Below are 22,853 nucleotides of genomic sequence, written 5' to 3'. Positions count from 1 at the left end.
TTATAGATTAGCCTATCACATTTCAAAAATGTCACCTATAAGTCCTTTTGACTAAATTCACATGCAATTTACTAAATCGAAGCCTAAAACTTTCACACATTCATAATCACATATTTTAGACAATAAATATCACATTCAAATAATTTGGTGACTCGGTTTAGCGGTCTCGAAACCGCTTTCCGACTAGGGTCACTTTAGGGCTGTCACAGTATGCGGACCTAAAGCGCAAAGAGATAGAGTTCGCGGTTGGGGATATGGTTTTCTTAAAGGTTTCACCTTGGAAGAAGATCTTGAGATTCGGCAAGAAAGGCAAATTGAGTCCGCGGTTTATAAGGCCTTATCGAGTTCTTAAGCAGGTAGGGCCAGTAGCGTATCAATTAGAGTTACCACCAGAGTTAGACAGAATCCATGACGTTTTTCATGTGTCTATGTTAAGACGATATCGATCGGATCCCTCACATGTTGTGCCAGTGGAGGAGATTGAAGTAAGGACAGATTTGACCTTTGAGGAAGAACCCATACAAATTTTAGATCGAGAGGTTAAAGTTCTAAGAAGGAAGTCGGTTCCGTTGGTAAAAGTACTGTGGCGTAATCATGGAAGGGAAGAAGCTACTTGGGAATCAGAAGAGACTATGCATCAACAATACCCTCAACTATTTGGATCAGGTAAATTTCGAGGCCGAAATTTCTTCAAGGGGGTAGAGTTGTAACGCCCCAATTTTCGGGAATTCTGTGAATGTTGGCATAGGTTTAATTATGTTAGTGGGCCTCTAGAAGGCCCAAGCTTAAGATAGAACCCAACAATTTTAGTTAATTTTTGTTCCATAAGAAAAAGGGGGTGAAATTATGAAATAGGACCTATGTGAAAATGTTTGAAAATGCTATATGCTAAATTGAACTGGCCAAACAAATAGGAGTGCAAAATAAGAGGATTTGCATGACAAACCTCCCATTTTACATGAAGTGGCTGTCCATCATGTTGTTGAAGACATATGTGCACTTGATATCCATAATTTATGGTACAAATTGATAAAAATTGATAATGGGTTAGGTAAATGTTCCATGATGGGCATTTCATGTCTTTTGTATTAAAGAATTAAATGGATGAAATATAAAATTTTATTAAAAGAAAAAGAGGTGAAAAGAACAAAGTTTTGTCCATCTTTGTTCATCATAGCAGAAAGTTAGAGAAGAGAAAGGAGAGGAGAAAGCTCTTGAATGTTCGGTCACTTGGGGAAGAAAATTGAAGGTAAGTTCATGGTAGTTTGCTTCTATCTTGATGTTCATGAGTTCTTCTTAATTCTACCTTAACTCTTGAAGCATATTTTGGTTTTTGGGTGCGTTGTGAACATTTGGTCATGAATTAAAATGAAGGAAATAGTTGTTGTTTCATGTTCTTTTGATGAAAAATGGAAGATAGGTGAAGTTGAGCCAAACAAATGATCATGCATGTACCTTAGATGCTAAAGGGAAAAATCGGCTAACATGTTGTGCTTTAAAATGATGAAATGGAGATTATGCTTAAGTAAAAATCATAGATATGTGATGATTGATTGGTGATATACATGTTTAAATAACATGCATGCAAGATAGGTGTGTGAAAGAGTGATTTGGTAATAAATCTGCTTGGGACAGCAGCAATAACGTGACTTTGGAAAATCACCATAAATTATGGGAGATGAATTAGATGTTGAATAAATTATGTAATTAAAGCTTAATTAGTCTAGTTGCAAATGAAATAAACGAGAACATATTTTGAATTCTGTACAATGATAAATTTGATTCGTAATGAAGGGTGGTCAGATTAGTCAAACAGTGAAACATGGGAAACTTTGAGAAAAATCTGGTATTGATTGGCTAAAACAAAAATTCTAAAAATTTTATGGATAGAAGATATATGAGTCTATTTTCAGGGAAAATTAACGGCACTTGATTTGGAGTTTCGTAGCTCCAGTTATAAATGATTTAGTGACTGTTGCTCAGGAAGACAACTTGCAGTGAAATTATGATTATGTGGTAAACATTGACAAAAATTTGTTAATGAGTTGCTTATTGATTTCTTATAAGCTTACTATGACCTGTAGGTGTGGTTGGCCGAATATTGTAAGGGGTTAATCGTAGTTTGTATTTGAATAGTTAGATTAACATGTTAGTAATCCAATTGTAGGCGGTTCGTGTGTGGATCTCGTCAACATATCGTCATAAACAGTGTGTAACTAACACCCTCTTTCTTAGTCTAGATCGGCAAAAGTCGAAAAGCGAAATGTCGAAAACGGTATTTTGTAGATTTGTGAGTGTGCGAATGCTCGTGAGGTAAATCGATTAATGTTTTGGTAAGCTGCAATGTTTGACCGCAAAGTGCATGATTTACGTGCCTTCGATATTTTTGGGCTTAATGGGCCAAAATTGGAATGATGGGCCAATCTGCCCAATTGAGTAAGAACCCTCAGTAGTGATTACATTAGTATGTGAAAGGTAGGAATATGCATGAAAAACCCTAAAATAGATAAATTACTGAAATACCTTTAAAAGTGGAAAATTTACGTTTACCTCTAGGAGATAAATTATGAAATACCCCTAGGGTTAAATTGACCTAAATGTATGTTTGATTGTTGTTATTTCTCGCATTCCATGTTGTTATTATCGATGCATGGGACCTGGAATATTGACGAGGAAGTACTGAAAGTGGCTTGTCCACGATCGGAGGCTTTGCCTCAATTTATCGATAATCGAAAGAAGAAATTTTGCAAGCGTGGAGTGTTGGGCTAGGTGGGTTGAGCTATTCCCCACATGGAGTGTATGGCTGGTACGGGTGGAGTGTAGTGGTTGGTGGGTTGAGTAGTCTCCCCAAATGGGCTTGTATATGTTATTGATTGTGCACGTATTTTGAAATGGGCCTATGGGCCATACTGTTATCTGAATAAGGGGCTAAGGCCCAGTTTATTGTAATCTGAAAAGGGCTCTGGCCCAGTATCACTGTTACCTGAATGGCTTAGGCCCAATGGGCTTGAGCTGACTTGGGCTTTGAATGGGTTTTCCTTACACACTGAGTTTCCCCAAACTCACCCCTTCTTTAACCCTGCAGGTTAGCCTTGATGTGGGCGACTTGGAGCCGGAGGGGATTCAGAGTGGCCATGGTGAATACTTTTGGGTTTGAAAAAGAAACTGGTTTTCTTAAGTTATTTTTAATTACTATTTAATTTTTGGGTTGTAATAAGGCCATTTTAACTCTATTTTCTTCTTTGATTTTCTGGGATTATATTATTTTAAACAACTTTAAATTGATGGATAATAATTCAAATGGGCTAGACTTAGGGCGTGATTTCAAAACGATACTTGTTTTTTTTAAATAACACGACGTCACGAATACTCGATTTACCAAAGATAACCACTCAAAGAAATTTCAACTTGTTATAACCAAGTGTGGCAATGGATGTAGACATGTCTAGGATTGGATCCAATCGGAAAGCTTGGTACTTAAGCAGCCTTCATGGCTCACCTCCTCTGTTATGGATACCTACCTGGTGCCCAGCTTCCATTCACTTGGTTAGTTTAACAAAAGTCGGCTTTTTAAACACTAAAAAGGGAACACGGGTTTTTGACTTCAATGTTGCACGTCGGATTTGGCCTTAACGTCTGGGCCGGGTTTGAGGGTGCTACAGGGCCAAAGTACGAAATCAACATGGCTTGGGCCTCCTCACACGGGCAGACCACACGGCCGTGTCAAGTTGGCAGACTCAAACACGGCCTAAAGTAATCAAACACGAGCTTGTCCCTGCCGAGCCCAAGTTGAGTCCAATTCGGAAAAGGCTAATTTTGAGGGCTTTTAGGCATTTAAAAGCCTATAAATTCACCTTAGAGGAGGAAGAAAAGGGGGCGGAGAATAGGGGGTAAGGATTTACTTCAAGGAAGCCGATTGATCCATCTCAGAAGCCGGATTCATCATCAAGACTGAAGATCTCTCCTCAATTTCCCTTCAGGAGTTTTGGGTTTTCTTTATGTTTTGTATTCTTCATTCTTTTGAGATGTTTTCTTATTTAGTTATGAACTAAAACCCCTAAATACCTAAGGGGAATGAAACCTAAGACGAATCTTGTTATTATTTTTTGAATTGTATGATAAATATTTAACTTGTTCTTAATTATGTGTTCTTAATTCTTGTTTTGATAGCCCAGGATACTGATTCAAGACAAGCTCTTATTCAGAGGAGGAATAGACCCCGTCTAAGAGCACATTTGTCATAATTAAGCGGAGATGATTGCGCGCCTAGACATAGGGTGACAAGATTTTGCCGGATTAGGGTGAAACCTAATAAGGGGATCCATAGGTCGAGTTAATGCAACCCTAGAGTGTTAATTAAAGAAAAGTCTCGGTTATTCAATCTAGAGCTTAGACGTTATTAGTCTTGAATAGGGATAATAACATAATTTAGGGATCTCTACGGAACAAGTTGAATGAATAAATCGTTTGATTCGGAGCCAGAATAACAAGTAAAGTCTAGGTGGATTTTTCCTTAGGTATTGTCTTAAGTCAATCAATTTTCCCAAAAGCAATTCCCCGATTCTTTTCTCTGTGCGTTCTTAGTTTAGATAATTAGTTAGTTAAAACAAAAACCTCTTTATTTTTAGGCTAGATAATAAAAAGACAGTCATTACTAGTACTTTTAGTTCCTTTGGGTTTGACAATCCGGTCTTGCTAAAACTATACTACTGTTCGATAGGTACACTTGCCTACATTGCGATAATAGTTAGTTCGAGAACTGGTAATTATAAATATTTAAAACCTGTCACGAAATAACGCAATCAAATACCTTTCTTGCCAAAGCTCGAGGGATACTAGTTGGGCCTACTTTTTCGAATTATTAACATGGCATTTTTGGAAAAACAAAAATCTATATTTTTTAAGGGATTTCTATGGATCCAAATGAAATCATCAAAGTTTCTTTCAGTTGGGCTAATCAATTCTCCTTAATTCATACTGTCATGTCGAAGATGAATATTGCCTCCTTCTATACGCCCACCTTCCCAGATACCTGTGTTTACCTTAATACTGATAGTGTTGTTCAAACAAACACTGGTTTTTCTGCCATAGGTGGAGTGATTCAAGACACAATAGGGAAGTGGATTTTAGAATACAATCGATTCTTAGGGAAGTCTACAGTTTTCGTTGTCAAGTTATGGGGAATTTTGAACGGGTTACTTTTTCTTCAAAAGTAAGGGCATGATAAAGTACTCATTTTGTCAGACAATCTGAAGGTAGTCAAAGTCATTTGCGACCATAATTCAAATAAATCAAGTATTTCTATAGTTAGAAGAATTTAACATATTTTATCCCAAGAAGAAAGGTGGTTCATACGACACATTAGTAGAAAGGATAATCAGGCAGCGGATACGCTTGCTAAAATGGCCTTTGCAAATAAGAAAGATCTTTGCTTATTTGAAGTCTCACCATTGGATATTCAAGAAACTTTAGAAAAAGGACATTGGTAGCAGTGTTTTATTCCCTAATTCTACTTTGTAATCTCTTGATATTTCTTTAAACTATCTTATCACAAAAAAAAATAAAAAAATAAAAGAACATTTGTAAAATAAGACCATTTTACCAACAAAGGCCCATTTCCTACTTTATTTATGGAAATAGGTCACTTTATTTATTATTTACCGGAATGGGCCGATAACACTAAAACGTATCCACATAAGAGCATTTTAAGGGGAAATTCCAGCAAAACACGTCCCTGAGGGAGCGAGTTTGCCATGTCAGCAAAAAGTGTGCTGACGTGGACGTGTTTTGCTGACACGGTAAAACGCTCCCTCAAGGACGCGTTTTTAGCCCATGTTTTTCTAAGGTTAGGGCTATTTGTATGTTTAGTGCCTAGGGTTTATAAGTTTAAAGTTTTAGGGTTTTAAGGTTAGTGTTTTGTTAAAATAATTTAGGATTTTATTTATTTAGGGTTTAAAGATTTAAAAAATAAATTATGGTTTAGAATTTTTTAAAAATAATTAAATTAGGTTTTAGGGTTTAAAGTAAATTAATTAAATTAGGGTTTATGGTTTTAAAGAAAATTAATTAAATTAGGGTTTAGGTTTTTCAATTATTTTGTGCTTAGATTTTAGGGTTTTTGTAAAAATATTTAGGGTTGAGTCTTGAAAAAATTATATTGAAAAGAAGGATTTTGTTTCTAAAAAATTAATTTTGAGAAGATGATTCTGAAAAAATAATGTCAAAAATGCTTTAAGCAGGATGCACTGTTAGAAAAAGTACTGAAAAAGCTCTCATGTGGATGCTCTTTTTCTATAATAGTTCCTGAAAAAATAATTTTGAGAAGACAGTTCTGAAAAAATAATGTAAAAAACGCTTCAAGCATGATGCACTATCAGCAAAGTTATTGAAAAAAACTCCCACGTGGATGCTCTTTTTCTACAATAGTTCTTGAAATAATATTTTTAAGAAAATGGTTCTGAAAAAATAGTGTCAAAAATGCTTCAAGTAGGATGCACTGTCAGCAAAATTACTGAAAAAAGCTCTCACATGAACGTTCTTTTTCTACGTAATTCCTGAAAAATAATTTTGAGAAGACGATTATGAAAAAGTAGTTTTAGAAATGCTTCAAGCAGGATGCACTGTCAGCAAAATTACTAAAAAAAGGTTCCATGTGGACGCTCTTTTTCTATAGTAGTTCTTGCTTGGTATTAGGCTATAAATGAGCCAAATTTCATTCTCATGTTACATAAGTTACGACAAGAAAAATTAAAAAGGCTAAACAGAATAGAAATTGAAGATGAGTGAATGTATTAGAGCTATTATTTACTATTATGGTGAGGTCCATGACGCTGAGAACGGCGTTGTTATTTTTTTTCAGATAACAGAACATGATTGGTTTTTAACTAGAACATAGATTTGACAAAACTTTGTAAAAGAATTAAGCACAAAATCTTTAAAACGATGCCAATGAGAGTTTTGTCTATTAAGTTTTGATTTTTTGTTTCGGTTGATCCCATGACATATGACTCATTTGATATCAAAGGTGGTCGTAGCTTGGAGGCGACGGTGCAGACTTATCTCGCTAGTGGATCACCCTATCTTGAGTTATTTTACAATTTTCATCGCCAAATAAAGCATTTATAACTTCAACATCTGCTACTATTCGAGAGGAATACACAACCCCTACCCGACATTTTGTTAGTGGGAGGCAGAACACGGAGGCACCCGTGTTTGGTGGCAGTATGAAACACACAACTCCTGCATGACACTCGGTTAGTGGATGGGGCATGTACCTCAGTAGGTCGATATTCGATGCTGGAAATACGTAATAGGGAATGACATCAATTTCTAGTTGTTAGTAATCTACATCTAATTGGGGATGTTACGAAATGTCCATAAGAAGCGATGATATACTCCCTACAACGTCCACCGGCGAGGGAACCTCATATGTTGCAAATGATGGTGGGTTGGATAATGAGTCCGATGTGGATCCACCTCGAAAGCCCAACCCCGATGGTACAAAAGTTACATTATTTTCTGAACTGAAGATTATTCTAACCGAACTTGAAGACGTTGAAGGGGGTTTAAATGAAAAAGAAGAATATCCATGATTCACGGCATACTCGCTCCAGCCCACATGCATAATGTCAATCTATCGGCAAATGACAAGTTAGAGTTTCTAGATCTACCACACAAAAGGCGTGGCCATAGATTTGGGTGAATTGGAAGTTGGTAAGAAGTTTTCCAGTAAGGATAGTTTTCTTGGTACATTGAAACAATATAACATCATGAACGGGGTTAACTACCTCATGGGTAAATCCAAATCCGAAAAGTTCGAGGCCAAGTGTGTAATGCAAGATAGTACATGTTCATAGAAAATCATGACTTCGGTTAGGAAAAAGACAGGCTTGTGTGATATAAAAAAGTACAAAGGTCCACATACCTATGTTGCCGATACAGTATCATTGAGTGTTTAGTGTTTTTGAATAATACTGTTATTACTTAATGTTGCATTATAACTTACTTCGTTGACAAGTGTTTCACAAAATCATCCCAAGATGGATTCATATATGATAGCTAGCTTAATACTACTGATGGTGAAGGCGGATCCCAAGACTTTTGTATTGGTCTTAATTGCCAATATTCTTAACCAATTGAGGTACACGCTCTCTTACCACAATGCCTGGGTAGCTAAGCAAAAGGCGTTGGAAAAAATGCATAGTGGGTGGGACACTTCATATAATGAGGTGTGCTAGTGGTGTTAGGTGCTGAAGAGGTACGTCCTAGGTTGTGTAACAGACCTTGAAACAGGCCCTACATACTATAATGATCTCTTGCTCCGTGGATGCCATGTGTTCAAACGTCTATTCTGGAGCTTTAAGCAATGCCGAGATGCATTTGTGTACTGCAAGCCATTAGTACAAATTGACGGTACATTTATATATAGTAGATATACCCATTGGCTATTGCTAATTGCGGCACAGGATGGGGTGGGAGAATCCTTCCAATTGCATTTGCAATAACACCGGGGGAGTCAGGTGACGATTGGATTTCTTTCTTTATAAGTTGAGGAGGCATGTTTGCCCCCAACCTGATATCTATATTATATTAGATTGAGGCACTGAAATACTAACCGCAATTGAGCGATAGGAAAGCCTATGGGATCACACACACTATCAGTATTGTCAAAGGCACGTTGCGTCCAACTACTACAGGTAATATCGGTCTACCACTAAACGACGACAAGTGACCACCATGGGTATTTAATCTCTACTAATATAATTTCGTTTGTAATATTCAATTTATTCTGAATGGAAGAGTGGTATGTAATTTTCTCTATCAACTTATATTGACAGGGTACGAAATCAATAAGGACCATTTTCATGAGATGTTGGTGATTTTCCAGTCAATTAACGATCAAGGCATAAACAACCTCTGTAACATACCTTTTGATTTGTAGACACAAGCATACGACGGTGACCTATGATATGGTCATAGGACCTCAAACATGGCTGAATGCATAAATTCTGTTCTAAAAGGAACGCGTTATTTGTAGATAATCTCGATTGTGCAGGAGATATATTTCCATTTGGTGGCATTATTTCCAAAGCGAGCAGCTAGTTATAAAGGCCAAATGTAGGGAGACCATGTATGGTGCCGAAAGGTATTGCAAGAAATTAACAAGACAAAGGCGTAGGCCAACACCATGCACATAGTGTGTTACGATTGCGACAACTTATGATTTCGTGTGACAAAGTTCGACAGACTAAACCAAGGTATTACCGACGGGCAATATCATGTACACCTGAGAAATAGGACTTGCAACTGTGGGATGTTTGACACACTCATGCAATTGCAGCTTGTCAAAATCTCCGTTTGGATCTCATTAGCTATGTTGACAAAGTGTACAAAATAGAATACATGTACAACGTGTGGAGACACGTATTCCCACCGGTCCCAGATGAATGTAAGTGGCCATCTGTATCGCTTACTCCATTTAAGTTGTTACCGGATAGAGAATTGCATCACAAACCAAAATGTTGACTTTGCTCGAGTAGAATACGAGATAATATGGATATCCGGGAAAGAACGAACCAACAGAAGTTGTACGGATAGTATAGGAACCCAAGTCATATAATTCGAACATATCCAAATTGAAATAGTTGATAATTGCTTAAATAAAATTATGTTGCATTATTTATATTGCCTTATTCAAAAGAACTTCTATTTTATAAAATAGGACAAAATATAAAAATAATTTACTATTAAAATATTAAAAACAAATTTTATTTTATTAAATGAAACAATATAAAAACAGTTTGTACAAATATATTTAAAAAATCAATGCATATCCTGGTCGGAATTAGTGCCACATAGGGGTGGTCGACGGTTACGCGCTGGATTCCTTCTTGGCTCAACTTCCGGCGGGGGTTGTGGTTGTTCTGGTTATGGGTGTTGGAAGGATGACCCACCTTGATAGAATAAAGAATGCGGAGGTGTTTGCATCACCCATGGCGGAGGTATTTGAATCCCATAAGGCGATGGGGATTAGAAATGAGATGAGCTCCCCGACAGTGCCTCATGCAATCCCTCATGCCACGATGGCCTATATATCGTTGGTTGAATCAGAGTCATCAAAAAAGAAAATGCACCGGGCCATGCATTCCAACCTGACATAGGACTGGGAAAAGGAAACATATAAGGGTTAGGATACATATAAGGGCTAGAATACGCACCTGGCATAATCTGAAGGGGCTGTGGTGTGGGAGCCATCGCTTAAGGCATTGGGCCCGGTGATTGTGTGGGCGCTGTTGATGAGCCCATCTCGTCATCCCTTCTCCTTGGATTTAAAGAGCCCCGTCATTCCCTTTCAACACGGATTTGCTAACGCCTCTGCTCTTCCGAGAGCAAATATGGCTTGCTATGGATCCTAAATCATGGCATGTAATCCGGCGCGCACGCTAACTCTACAACGATGATCGGTTCGCGAGTAGGTATATGATCATATCAATTTTCCCAAATTTCGATATATATTGAGAAGAATACCGGCCAATGCGTATTCGATTGTCTTATCATCGAGCACCTCAGGTGTCACGAAAATTGGTTGTCAGAATCCAAATTTGGTTTTGTCTTTATTTGGTTTTATTTGGTTTTGTCGCTCCTCACATCTCTCGGTACAATGTTGCCAACATGGCAGACCCCGAACTAAGTTTGCTAGCGGCTCTAAAATCAATGAGTTTCAACAACCACCTCAGATGTACGAGGTTTCGTGACAAACTCGGCATCAAATAACCTCCAATAGCCTCAAGGATATATGCCTGAGCATATCGTATTCTTTCTACTTCTGTTGAATCATTCTCTAGCTCCGAGAATGTGTCTTGTAACCAACCTATCTCGATTCGAACTTCGTAAATATTATCCAGAATTGCACCCAAAAGATCGTAGCATATGGCTCCCCAATCAGCAAATTGAGCAGACCCGGTGAGTACAGACCCATCCACCAGCAATCCCAATTGTAACTGCACGTCTTCCAAAGTGATGGTACACTCTCTACATGGAAGATGAAATGTGTGCGTCTCGGGTCTCCACCTCTCTATGAACGCGCTGATGAGTTTTGGATCCAACTTGCATCCCTAGCCTATATTGCCCACGTGCCAAAAACCCGTTCCCTCCAGTAATTACAATGATAGAGGACCAAACATATTACGAATATAACATTGTAACACCTGATCTACAGACTATTATAAAAAATTATAAAATAAAAATTAATTAAAATTACATAAATGAAAAAAATATTAAATAATATTCAAAATTTGAAATTAACCATTACCATTTTCATTTGTTCAATGGAGATATGTTTATGATCGAGACGAATTAATTCCCCTGTCATTGCAAACACGACCAAATATCTTTGAAACTATAAAAAAATACTAATTTAGAAAAAAAATTAAAAGAAATAATTAATTAAAGAGAGCTTTGAGAAATTTAGGGAGAAATTTGAGAGCTTTTTTAAGAATTTTGGAAGAAATGTTTGTGTGAAAAAAATAGGATGGGAGTTTATAATTTTTTTTGTTTTTTTTTTACCGTTGGGGTCAAAAACACAGGCTAAAACGCATCCCTAAGGGAGCGTTTTGCCATGTCAGCACATTTTTTGCTGACATGGCAAAATCGCTCTCTCAAGGATGCGTTTTGCTGAAATTTCCCTTAAAATGCTCTTACGTAAACGTGTTTTAGTGTATTCGGCCCATTCCGATAAATAATGAAAAAAATAGCCCATTTCCATAAATAAAATAAGAAATGGGCTTTTATTGGTAAAATGGTCGTGAAATAATGTGGATGTTTAATGGCACTATATTAAACAGTTTGCATTTATTTGAATTTAGTTAATTAGACTCCACTATTTCGAATTATATAATACGAACTTAATAGGAAATATTATCAAAAATAATAAAATAACCTTATATTATACCATTTTTGTGTTATGAATTATTCCATGTTTTCATATTTTTAAATTTATCTTATATTTGCGTAAATTATTATAATAATTTAGTTTTAAATATAAATTTATCTCGTTAGAATTAAGTAATTAAGATTAATAAACTTCATAATTATCTTCCTTTCGTTTTATCATCAATCTTCCTTATTTTAACAACATATTAAATGACTTAATTGCTCCCGCCATAGCGAAAAATTCCATTGCTTTATTGTCCTATAACTGAAGGCTTCAAAATTTGAATTCTCATTCTCATTGGATGGGACAAATTTAATAGTAAGTTATAGGTTTGGATAACTTATAATATAATTTTATATCAAATTTAAAAATATCTAATATAATATTTATAAAAAGTATTTAATAATAAATTATTATTTGTAATTAAAAATATTAACCTACAGAGGTTATCCTCTTAGGGATTAGGGGATTGCCCAAAAGTTTTTGAAAATTTCAGTTATACTCTTTTAAGTTTTTTAAAAATTTTAATTAGGGCCTTTAAAATCTTAAAATTATTATTAAACCTTTGAAAATTTTTAAAATTACAATTAAACTCTTAAATTCTTTTTGTAAATTGTCATAAAACCTCTAAAAATTTGAAAGTTTTAATTAAACCTAGTAAAATTTTTGAAAATTCTTACTAAAACACTCAAAGTTGTTAAAAATTTTAATTCAGCCCCCAAAACTAAATGCGAAGACCATATCATTAATTCTAAAAAGAAAAGAACATAAACAGTATGTGGGTATCATTCTTCAGCTAGTTTTTTCGCTGACGAACAATTATCATCACTTGAGTATATCTCTTGTTAATCGCATTTCCAACTGTGAAAGTTTTAAATATGATATTTTTTTAATGTGTGATAAATATTAAGAACCTATTCTTAAATAAATAATTTAAATTTAAATCAATATCATAACAATCATTTTAATTATGAGATAAATTAACAACACTTTGAAAAAAAACACATTAAATTTGAAACAACCAAAACATAACACAATGTTAAGGTTTTTATTAAAAATTTGTTTATAATAAAAAAATTCAATCAAATTATGAAAGATTTGAATAAAAGTATAAGGTCCGAAAATAGATCTGAATAAAATTTTAAACTCCTTTTAATTTGAGTCTGAACAAAATTTTTAATATGAAACCATAACTTGACCCAACTATATATTCTTAATGTTATATGTTTATATAATTCTAAATAAAACCCAAACTCATACCTTAATAGCTAAATTACAATATGTAAAACCTAAATTTTATTAACTGTGAATAAATTAAAATCTGATGCTCAATTATTAGTTTACACATCGTCATCTTCAACAAGGAAGAAAAGAAGCTTCTACTGCTCTCACAATAAATTAGCTTCCATCATCTATTTTTTACTCAAATGTTTCTTCCTTTTTCATGTTTTTTCTTTTCGTTTATTCCTAAAAGACTTGCATTGGGTCTTACATGGTTTCTTTGATTGAAAATTTCCTGTACATTTATTTGGTGCATAGATCATCTGGCGTATATGTGGTCTCATTGCCTTATTTTTTTCCCTTCTAATTATTTTTTTATTTTTTATTTTATATGATAACTTTGGTGGGTCAAGGCTCAGCCTAGACAGAATATTGAGCTTATATTTTGAGTTGGGTTCGGCTTGAGCATAAATAATTAGTAGAAATATTTTATTTAAATCAACTCAAACCCAACTCAAGACCAAATTTAAGTGAAACGGATTTAACGAAAATTATACTATTCAAATTAAAACTTCAAAGAAGCAAAATTGTATAATAACAAATTTAGTGCTTAGTCTTTGTTTGGTAGAGTGAAAAAAAATTGTAATAATGGATAATTGAAGTGGTAAAAGATTAGAAGGATTAAAAACATAATTTTTCTTTCTATAGTCGTGCTTGGTAGGAAGGATGGAATAATGGAAGGAATTTTTTTATTATTTACATACATTACTGCTAGAGTTAGAAAAATAAAAGAAAATAAAATAAAACATTTGAAAATTGCATAATTTTAAAGTATATAATATACACATCTCTCTTATTTTCTCTATTCTTATCATTTCAATTTAGAATGATTAATTTTTATGCATGAGGAAAAAAAAATCATTTTATTTTATTTTATTTTCTTGTACTTTTCTTCCCAACCAAGCATACTCAATTTATTTTTCTTTTCATTTTTTCACTCTCTCCTTTCATTCCTCCACTTTTTTTCACCCAACCAAGCACACCCTTAATGTTTATATCTTTTGTTAGTTTAGTTATTATTCTTTTTTTTTAGCCGAATTTGGCTCTCAATCTTTTAAATAGATTCAAATTTGACTATCAACTTTTCAATAAGAGTCGAATTGTTGTTTTTAACGAAAATATTGACTAAAACATTAAAATTTTAAACATGATAGCTTGTATAATAATCCACATTTATTTCATACTTTTTCTTTTTTAATTTTTATGAACTTTACATTTTTTATTTTTATAAATTTTAAATTATTTGTTGACATAATATATAAAAAAATTGGTGTTATGTCAACATAAAGTACTTGTAAAATGTTGTCACGACAATATCACTAAAAGTTGATGTTTTAGTCAATATTTTCGTTAAAAAATAAATTGACCCTTTTTAAAATATTAATTATCAAATTTAACTAAAAAATAAAAATCAAATTAAAAAAATATAACCATTAAAAGCTAAATTTATTATTATAAATAAATAAATAAATTTATATTTTATAAATAATTCAGTCCAATTTATCACAGCTCCCTTTAAACCAAGTTCTCGAACTTCATCATGTCCATCATTTTCTTAAGCTTCAAGAGCACATCTACTTTAGCCGGTTTGGTAAAAATATGTACGACAAATCATGAATCTTATGATAGTGATCTCGATATTCTTGTTATATGCATGAAATACCGGCTTCTTTGACAAAGTAAATTAGCCTATATATTATGATTATCAACTTATCTAATTTAATTACTTGATAATTCGATTTTAAAATTTTCAAATAAAATTTTTGGGTTAGCTTGATTTAGGAAATTCAACTTTGAAATTGATTATTTTTTTGTCACCAATGGAAATCACGCTATTATATTTGAAACATTTAGAGTTATTTCATAAAAAAGAAAATAAACTATAAAAGAGAAGTGGAAGAAAAATTTTTGATTAACGTAGACGGTGCGGATAGAGAAAGTCATATAGTAATAATTTTAACAACTCAATGACTTGTATGAAAATTTTTAAATAATTTAGTGACAATTTTATAACTTCTTGAAGTAACTAAAAATTAAATTTACTAATAATTTAATAACCTTGGGATGTAGTTTTTTTTTAAAAAACTCTAAACTTTTGATTCCATTGCTTATTTTGCAAATCAAACCATTTAATCACATTTCCTAATTAAAATTTGATTATCGGTAGCTGAATATATTATTTTTGGAATAAATGTTAAAATTATACATGAATATGGTTTAATGTGTAATTGTATACATGAACTTTGATTTTGTGTAATTTTATACATAAAATTTTGATTTGATTTAATTCTTGTAAATTATTAACACAATCATTGATATAACATTATTTTATGTTTATATATTGCATAAATAAATAATTATATTTATTTAATATTAAAATAAATTAATTTATTTATTTCTTTAAATATGTATGATTAAATCAAAATTAAAATTTAAAATATATATTTAAACCATAATTAAAATTCACATATATAATTACACCAAATTAAAATTCAATGTACATAATTCTACCTTAAATTTCTTTTATTTTTAACCTTACCACGAAAAGAAAACCTCAAAGGATTAAGGCCACATTTTCAATTTCAAATGGTTCATGAAACAAATCAAAAGCCGAAGTTTTAAGCCCAAATCCAGAAACCAAAGCCGGCTCGGCTGGCTCCCTCAGTTACTCCGCGGGCCCCCCCGGCGGGGGGTGTTTCAGCAAGGCTTTTTCTTTCATTTCCCCAAAATTTCTTTCATCAAATGAATCCAAAATAAATAATAAAAGAAACCCTAAAACCCTAACCCCTTCTCACTCAACCAAATCAATGGCGTTGATGCAGCAATTGGGACGGACCAAGAATGTGACGAGAAGGTCAAACAAGTACTTAGAAGAAGTTCTTTTCCACCGGCTTTTTAAGGAAGGCGGCTCGGAAATTAGCGTGCGGCAGCAACTTAATCACTTCATCAAGAGCTCCAAGCGTGTCTACAAATGGGAAGTAGACGAGACTCTCAAGAAGCTTCGCCACCGTAAGCTCTATTTCCCTGCTCTCAAGGTTCGTATTCCTTTTTTAGATCAAAGCCTGGGGTTTTTATTGCGAAATTTCTCTTATGGTGTTCTAATAGATATGAAACTTTGTTGATTTTGTCTAATGAAATAGTGCGAATCTTGGCCCTTTTTTTATTTTTAATTCTTTTGGCTTTTGATTACGTGGTATTGTTATTTACAAACTACGATTGGGTTATATTGTACAATCAAGTGAAAGAGATTCATAAGCGTTTTAGGATAGACATTGTACTTATATTATCATATAATTCTCCTTTTGTTGTGGAGATTGCATATAATTGTTGCTAATACTTGGTTCAGAATGTTCTTATGAATGTAGGTTTCTATTTTTTATTTCAATACTTCCTAATTCAAAATGGGTTATGTATGTCATTACATTTGCATTTACAGCTGTCTGAAATGATGGCGACTAAGAGGGGCATGAATAAGACTGTTAGTGATCAGGCTATCCATCTTGATTTGGTTGCCAAAGCTCAAGGGATTCCTGCTGCTGAAAATTACTTCGTTGATCTTCCTAAAGCACTGAAAAACCATCTAACTTATGGTGCCCTTCTCAACTGTTATTGTAAGGAATTGATGACTGAAAAAGCAGAAGCTTTGATGGAAAAGATGAAGGAACTTAACCTTCCTTTAAGCTCTATGTCTTATAATAGTCTCATGACTCTTTACACAAAGATTGGCCAGCCTGAAAGGGTACAAGAAATTATACAGGAAATGAAATCATGTGGTGTCATACCAGATTCATATACATACAACGTTTGGATGAGGGCTCTGGCTGCTATGAATGATATTTCTGGAGTTGAAAGAGTTATCGAGGAAATGAAGAGAGATGCTGAGGATGCTGATGATTGGACAACATATAGCAATATAGCATCAATTTATGTTGATGCCGGCTTGTTTGAGAAGGCAGAGAAGGCACTTAAGGAATTGGAAAAGAGAAATGCCCACAGAAATCTTTCTGCTTTCCAGTTTCTAATTACATTATATGGCCGAATTGGAAATTTGCATGAAGTTTATCGAATATGGCGTTCATTGAGGCTCTCTTTTCACAAAACAGCCAATATAAGCTATCTGAATATGATTCAGGTATTAGTAAACTTGAAAGATTTACCCGGAGCTGAGAAATGCTTTAGAGAATGGGAATCGGGTTGCTCTACTTATGATATCCGGATTGCAAATGTCTTAATTGGAGCTTATGCCAAGGAGGGCTTGCTAGAAAAAGCTCTAGAGCTGAAGGAGAGGGCCCGTAGAAGAGGGGCGAAGCCTAATGCCAAAACTTGGGAGATCTTTTTGGATTATTATTTGAAAAATGGAGACACCAAGCTGGCTGTTGATTGTGTGGCCAATGCAATTTCCACTGGCAGAGGAGATGGCAGAAAGTGGGTCCCATCATCTGAAACTATTGGGACGGTGATGCGTCATTTTGAGCAAGTGAAAGAAGTTGATGGGGCCGAAGGTTTTGTAGAGATTTTAAAGAAAGCTGTAGACCGTGTTGGAGAGGAAGTGTTTGAATTATTGATAAGAACTTATGCAGCTGCTGGAAGGAAAAGTCCCATGATGCATCACCGTTTGAAGATGGAAAAGGTGGAAGTGAGTGACGCAAGTAAGCAATTGCTTGAAGTGATTTCGGTTGAGTGATTTTTCTCTAATATGTTGTTCTAAAGTTCGAATTCCTGGAGAAGTGGTTTTTAATAGCTATAATTAGCTGCTGTTTTTTTTTTCTTTATAATAAAATGCAATTGGTAATTATTGTGTTGAACCAATGCACAGTAGTATAGCATGATCCATCTCAAGTTCTGTTTTTTTTGTGGGTAGATGTTGACTCATTTGATATGTTATGAGATAGGATCTTCTATTTTTTTTTCATCTTAGTTACTGGCAATTTATACTAGGTTTTCAGGTACATTATGGCAGCATGCAGTTACTTCATGCTTATGTTCTTCGGCCAATTCGTGAGAGTTGTGGCATTATAACTGGATCTAGAGGTGTGTATCGGTCCCTTAAATGAAGCAAGGGGAGTCTTAAAGGCAAAGCTGCCATGTCCTCTTGTCTTCAAGAATCTAAAGCTCCTGTTGGATTGTACCAAAAGTGGGATAAGTTGTGGTATTGTGTCCGTATCTGCCATGATGCTTGGTTTTTATCTTGGACCACCTAAAAGGACCCCAAGAAAGCAGAAGCTTCCTTCTTAGATTCTTAATTATCTATTGGATAAATAAAGTTTCCAATTCCATCCCTTTAGAATCTCAACTTGTTTCGACTTTCCTACCACCTAGAGCCCTGCTTTAGCATGTTGAAAATAGTCCTACACCGATGGCTTGAACCTAGTAATCTGACCCTTAGACAGTGGTGCAGAAGATGGGCTTTTAACTTTACCAAACCACTTAGCAGTTAGCAGTTACCAATCGCCATGAGGTTGAAGAAAGCATCACCAAAATGAAAGGTGAGGATATCAAACAAAGAAAGATGCATGGTTTTCAGACACTGGAAAGATATAATGATGTTGCTATGTTTTGTCAGCTTTGTGGTCCAATTGGTTAGCCATGTTCGACTGAGAGAATTTCAATTAGTTTTTAGTGATAAGTCGGTTTCGAATTTTTAAAATGTCCATTAAAGGACCTACATTCCAATTATTCTAATTCATCCGAAAGCAGCCTTGGCCTTGCAAAATAGTCGTTGTCAATACTGGTAAGCTGAATTAAGGAGGAAGCATATAGCAGCTACTAGGATATATAACTAGATTCCATATCTGCAATTGAAAGCCTTTCCCAACACACCTCAACAACTAAAATTGCTTGCCTTGCTGCTTCTATTAATTATATTATATATGTATATGTATTTGCTTGTGGTTGAAGTAAAGTTAGTATTTTCATATTTCGGTTTCAATGAATACTGGGGTGTTTTTTTTTTTTTTTATCATATAGGAGTGGACCACCAACCTTGCTTCCAAGTAAAATCTGTTTTTTCTCTCTTTACTTTTTAGAGAGAATCATTCCTTGCTGCTTTATACGGGCACTATTATTTTTTACCTGCTATTAATTTTTCAACCAGTCATAATATTTTGGTTAAAATATGCTGTTAGTTTCTATACTGGGATAAAATTTAGGATTTGGCTTTCATATTTTTTATAAAAATAGATTTTATTATTTTTAATTTAATAATCTTAATCCAATCATCAAATTTAAATGGAAATTACCACCGGCAATAATATTGGATTAAAATCTTTAAATTAAAAAAATAAAAGGATTGAATTTTAACTTTTAAAGTACAAAATTAAGTTTTAAATTCAGTAAAAGTATAGGAATAACAACATATTTTTACATAACATTTTGTGTAAAGTTTATTGAGGATGAAACTCTCTTCTAAAAGCAGAAAACAAAAGAAGCCGATTATAAGTTGAAATGAGTTGGATTTATAAATAAAAATAATTTATTAATACTTTTAAATAATGATGTCTAATGAATTAGGTTGAGTCTTAAAATGTTTTTTCAATAAACTATGAAAAAGATTACTAAAATTGACCATAATGGCAAAGGATTTAAATCTACACAGTGGATTTAAAGTTAGAAGTTACATTTAATCTGAGGTTTTTATATATATATATATATATATATATTTTCTAACTATTGTGAAATTAATAAAATTAAAAGGTCAAAATGTAAAATATATTTTTCTAACTAATTAAAAGCTTTTAGTTGTTTAGCCAAAAGTAAAAGTAAAGCGATAATTTAATTTAAATATTGAGAGAAAAGCAAAGCATGCATGGAATTAATAAGAATAATGATATTGTCCCTATAATAGCATTCATGGAACTAATTTCATAATATATTAATAATGTATAATGAGGGCCTGCCTCCATTTCCTGCTTCTTTTTTTTATCAATTTTATTTTTTAATTAAAAATTAATTAACTCGAGTAAATCTCCAAGTATAAAACGAATAACATTTTCTCATGAAAATATTCTAAAATTATTGAATGTGTGAAACAATGAAGAGGATTATATTTTCCTGACCCAAACTCTTTCCCAAATAAAAAATAACTTCAAGAGAAATATATTTTTATTTAAGGATTAACTAACTTTGACCAACGAAAACAAAAATATATATTATCTATAATTTTATAAGTCTGGACAAATTTTTGGACTCATGAATGTTGTTTATTATATTAATGGAATTTGTTATTTTAAACATATTTTTATTATTTATATGATTTATTACATTTATAAACAATATTTTTAATTTTATTAAAATATTTGATTAAATACATTTACCAATAAAAGATTTACCATACTTATAAATAAAAAATTTAATTCTATTAAAACTTTTATTAAATGAATTTTATCATAATAAAAAGTTAAATTTTATATTGAATTTCTTCATATTTAAATTATTAATTTTCCATTAATAATTAATTTAATTATTTATATAATAAGTAACTTTTATCATGTATAGATAAAACATTTATACAATCTCATATACTATCTTATATTTTATTAATTATACACTATCTACCGAACTATATATCATGGTTAATTAATTAACTATTAAGGGAAAAAATGAATATCAAATAGTAAAGAGTTTAGTGTAAATATATTTCTTTTAGTTTGTATAAATGCTTTAATGACAATTACGACTTTTTTTTTATCAGCGCTATATTTGAATTATCAAACTAATAGCTATATTTAACTCTCATATTTCACATTTCATTCATATATATTATATATATCAAATTTGACATAGATTAAAATTTTCTAATTATTTATTTTATAAAAAATTTTCGTTTATTCAATAAATATTAATATATACAATAATTTAAATTGATATGGTAGAGATATTATATCATTCGAAAATTTACATGCATTTCAAGTACAATTATATCGATAAATTCGATAATTGAGTTGTTAAAATATTAATTGTATAAAATATATGAAACAGATCTTGCAAAACAACTTCAATTTTACATTGGTATAAGTAAATCCCAACCCATTTTAATTATGATTATTAGTTATTATTTTGAATAATATTGTTTTGCATTAATTATTTATAAGAAATAAAATTATATTGTACATTGAATATAATTATAATTATAATTATAATTATAATTATAATTATAAAATTTATCATTTTATTATTGTATATGAATTTTAAATAAGTTAGTATATTTTAGTTAGATTCACAAATTTAAATAACTAATGAAACAACTACTTAAAATTAACAATAGTAGTTAAAAGTACATTTAAAAAACGTATTAAAAATTAAACACGTAAAATTACATACAAATATGTAGGGGTGAAGCTAAAATATTTCTTTGGGGAGGACGGAATTGAGTTATGTATTCTTTAGAGCTAAAATGTAATTTTATAATCGTATTAACTTATATTTTTATAATTTTAAAGGATTAAATTAAAACTGTATCACTTTTGGGAGGTCAAAATGCAATTTAACCATTTACTCATTTATAATTTTATAATATATAGAGGTGAATAAAAATTTTTCATTTTAAGGAGGGCTGACAAAGTGTCACCCATACAAGTACATAATATTAAAACTAGCATATATAAACAATAACAGTACTTAATACTTACGAATATGATATTTTAAGAAAAAAATACAATCAGTGCATTTTGAAATTAATAAAATTTATATATTAAAAATAAAATGAAAATCCTCAAACCAATATTTATAAAAACAGATTAACTAGGAATATTTTAAAGAGGAATATATATTGTAAGAAGACAAAGTAGATACTGGTTGCCATCATGAATCCGAAAACATTACATCATTTCCAGAAATGCATATATTTATGTTGTTGTGTAATAATTATATTTAAATTGTTTTATATTTTTGACGTCATAATTCCTATTAATAAAATTTAATGATATTGAATTAATATTATTTGAAGTTGTATAATTCCTATTAATAAATGCAAGTGTACCTGAACCTAAGGCATTGGTGAAGGAGGAAATATAGGATGTGGATTAAGTAAAACAGTGGTCCTTGAAAATGAACTCCCACTGTGCATTCTTCAAAATCTTCCAATAATATTAATTAATCAATGTTTTATTTAAAAGGTGTAATTACCATATCAATCCTTTTGGGATTATATTTAAGTTTCCTTGATTTTTGATGATTAATTAATAGAAAAGCTACAGAAGCATAGTTAATTGAAAATGGATTTGGGAATTTGGGATATTTTGGTTTAAGGGTTTATTTATTTTATTAATTAACAATAACCACAAGTATTTAAAATTTTAACTTTGAAAAACTTCAACTCATCTTTAATTTTTTTCACTTCCTAATTTAAAATCTCAAATCATCAATTTGCATGGATAACCAAGTTTGAAAAATGTCATCCCTTTTAACCCTTTCCTATACAACTTTTGACAATTTAAAATAAAAAGTGAAAATTAATTTAAAAATTAAAAGATAAAATTTATTCTGGCGATTGTACTTTGGTAATTTTAATATAAATTAAAATTGATAAAATATTTATGACTTTTTTTTATTTTATAAATGGAGTATTTTGTAAAAGAAGAATGAATTATTTTTAAAATATCATCTAAAAAAATATGGGAAATTTTATTTAATATTTCTTTTA

At 32.1% G+C, this 22,853-nt stretch overlaps 1 protein-coding gene across 1 annotated transcript; it reads left to right on the top strand.

The window, feature by feature from the left end:
• Nucleotides 1-15,873: 15,873 nt before the first annotated feature.
• Nucleotides 15,874-18,018, top strand: LOC108476354 (pentatricopeptide repeat-containing protein At1g60770). The gene is made up of 2 exons (XM_017778549.2): nucleotides 15,874-16,248; nucleotides 16,650-18,018. Exons 1-2 carry the CDS (start codon nucleotides 16,021-16,023, stop codon nucleotides 17,895-17,897), a joined length of 1,476 nt encoding a protein of 491 aa, XP_017634038.1. The 5' UTR covers nucleotides 15,874-16,020; the 3' UTR covers nucleotides 17,898-18,018.
• Nucleotides 18,019-22,853: the final 4,835 nt, after the last annotated feature.

This window comes from Gossypium arboreum, chromosome 3 (assembly GCF_025698485.1).
Source record: "Gossypium arboreum isolate Shixiya-1 chromosome 3, ASM2569848v2, whole genome shotgun sequence".
Classification (NCBI taxonomy): Eukaryota; Viridiplantae; Streptophyta; class Magnoliopsida; order Malvales; family Malvaceae; genus Gossypium; species Gossypium arboreum.
Note: the sequence above shows the minus strand (reverse complement) of the source record. Positions and strands in the feature narration are given on the sequence as shown.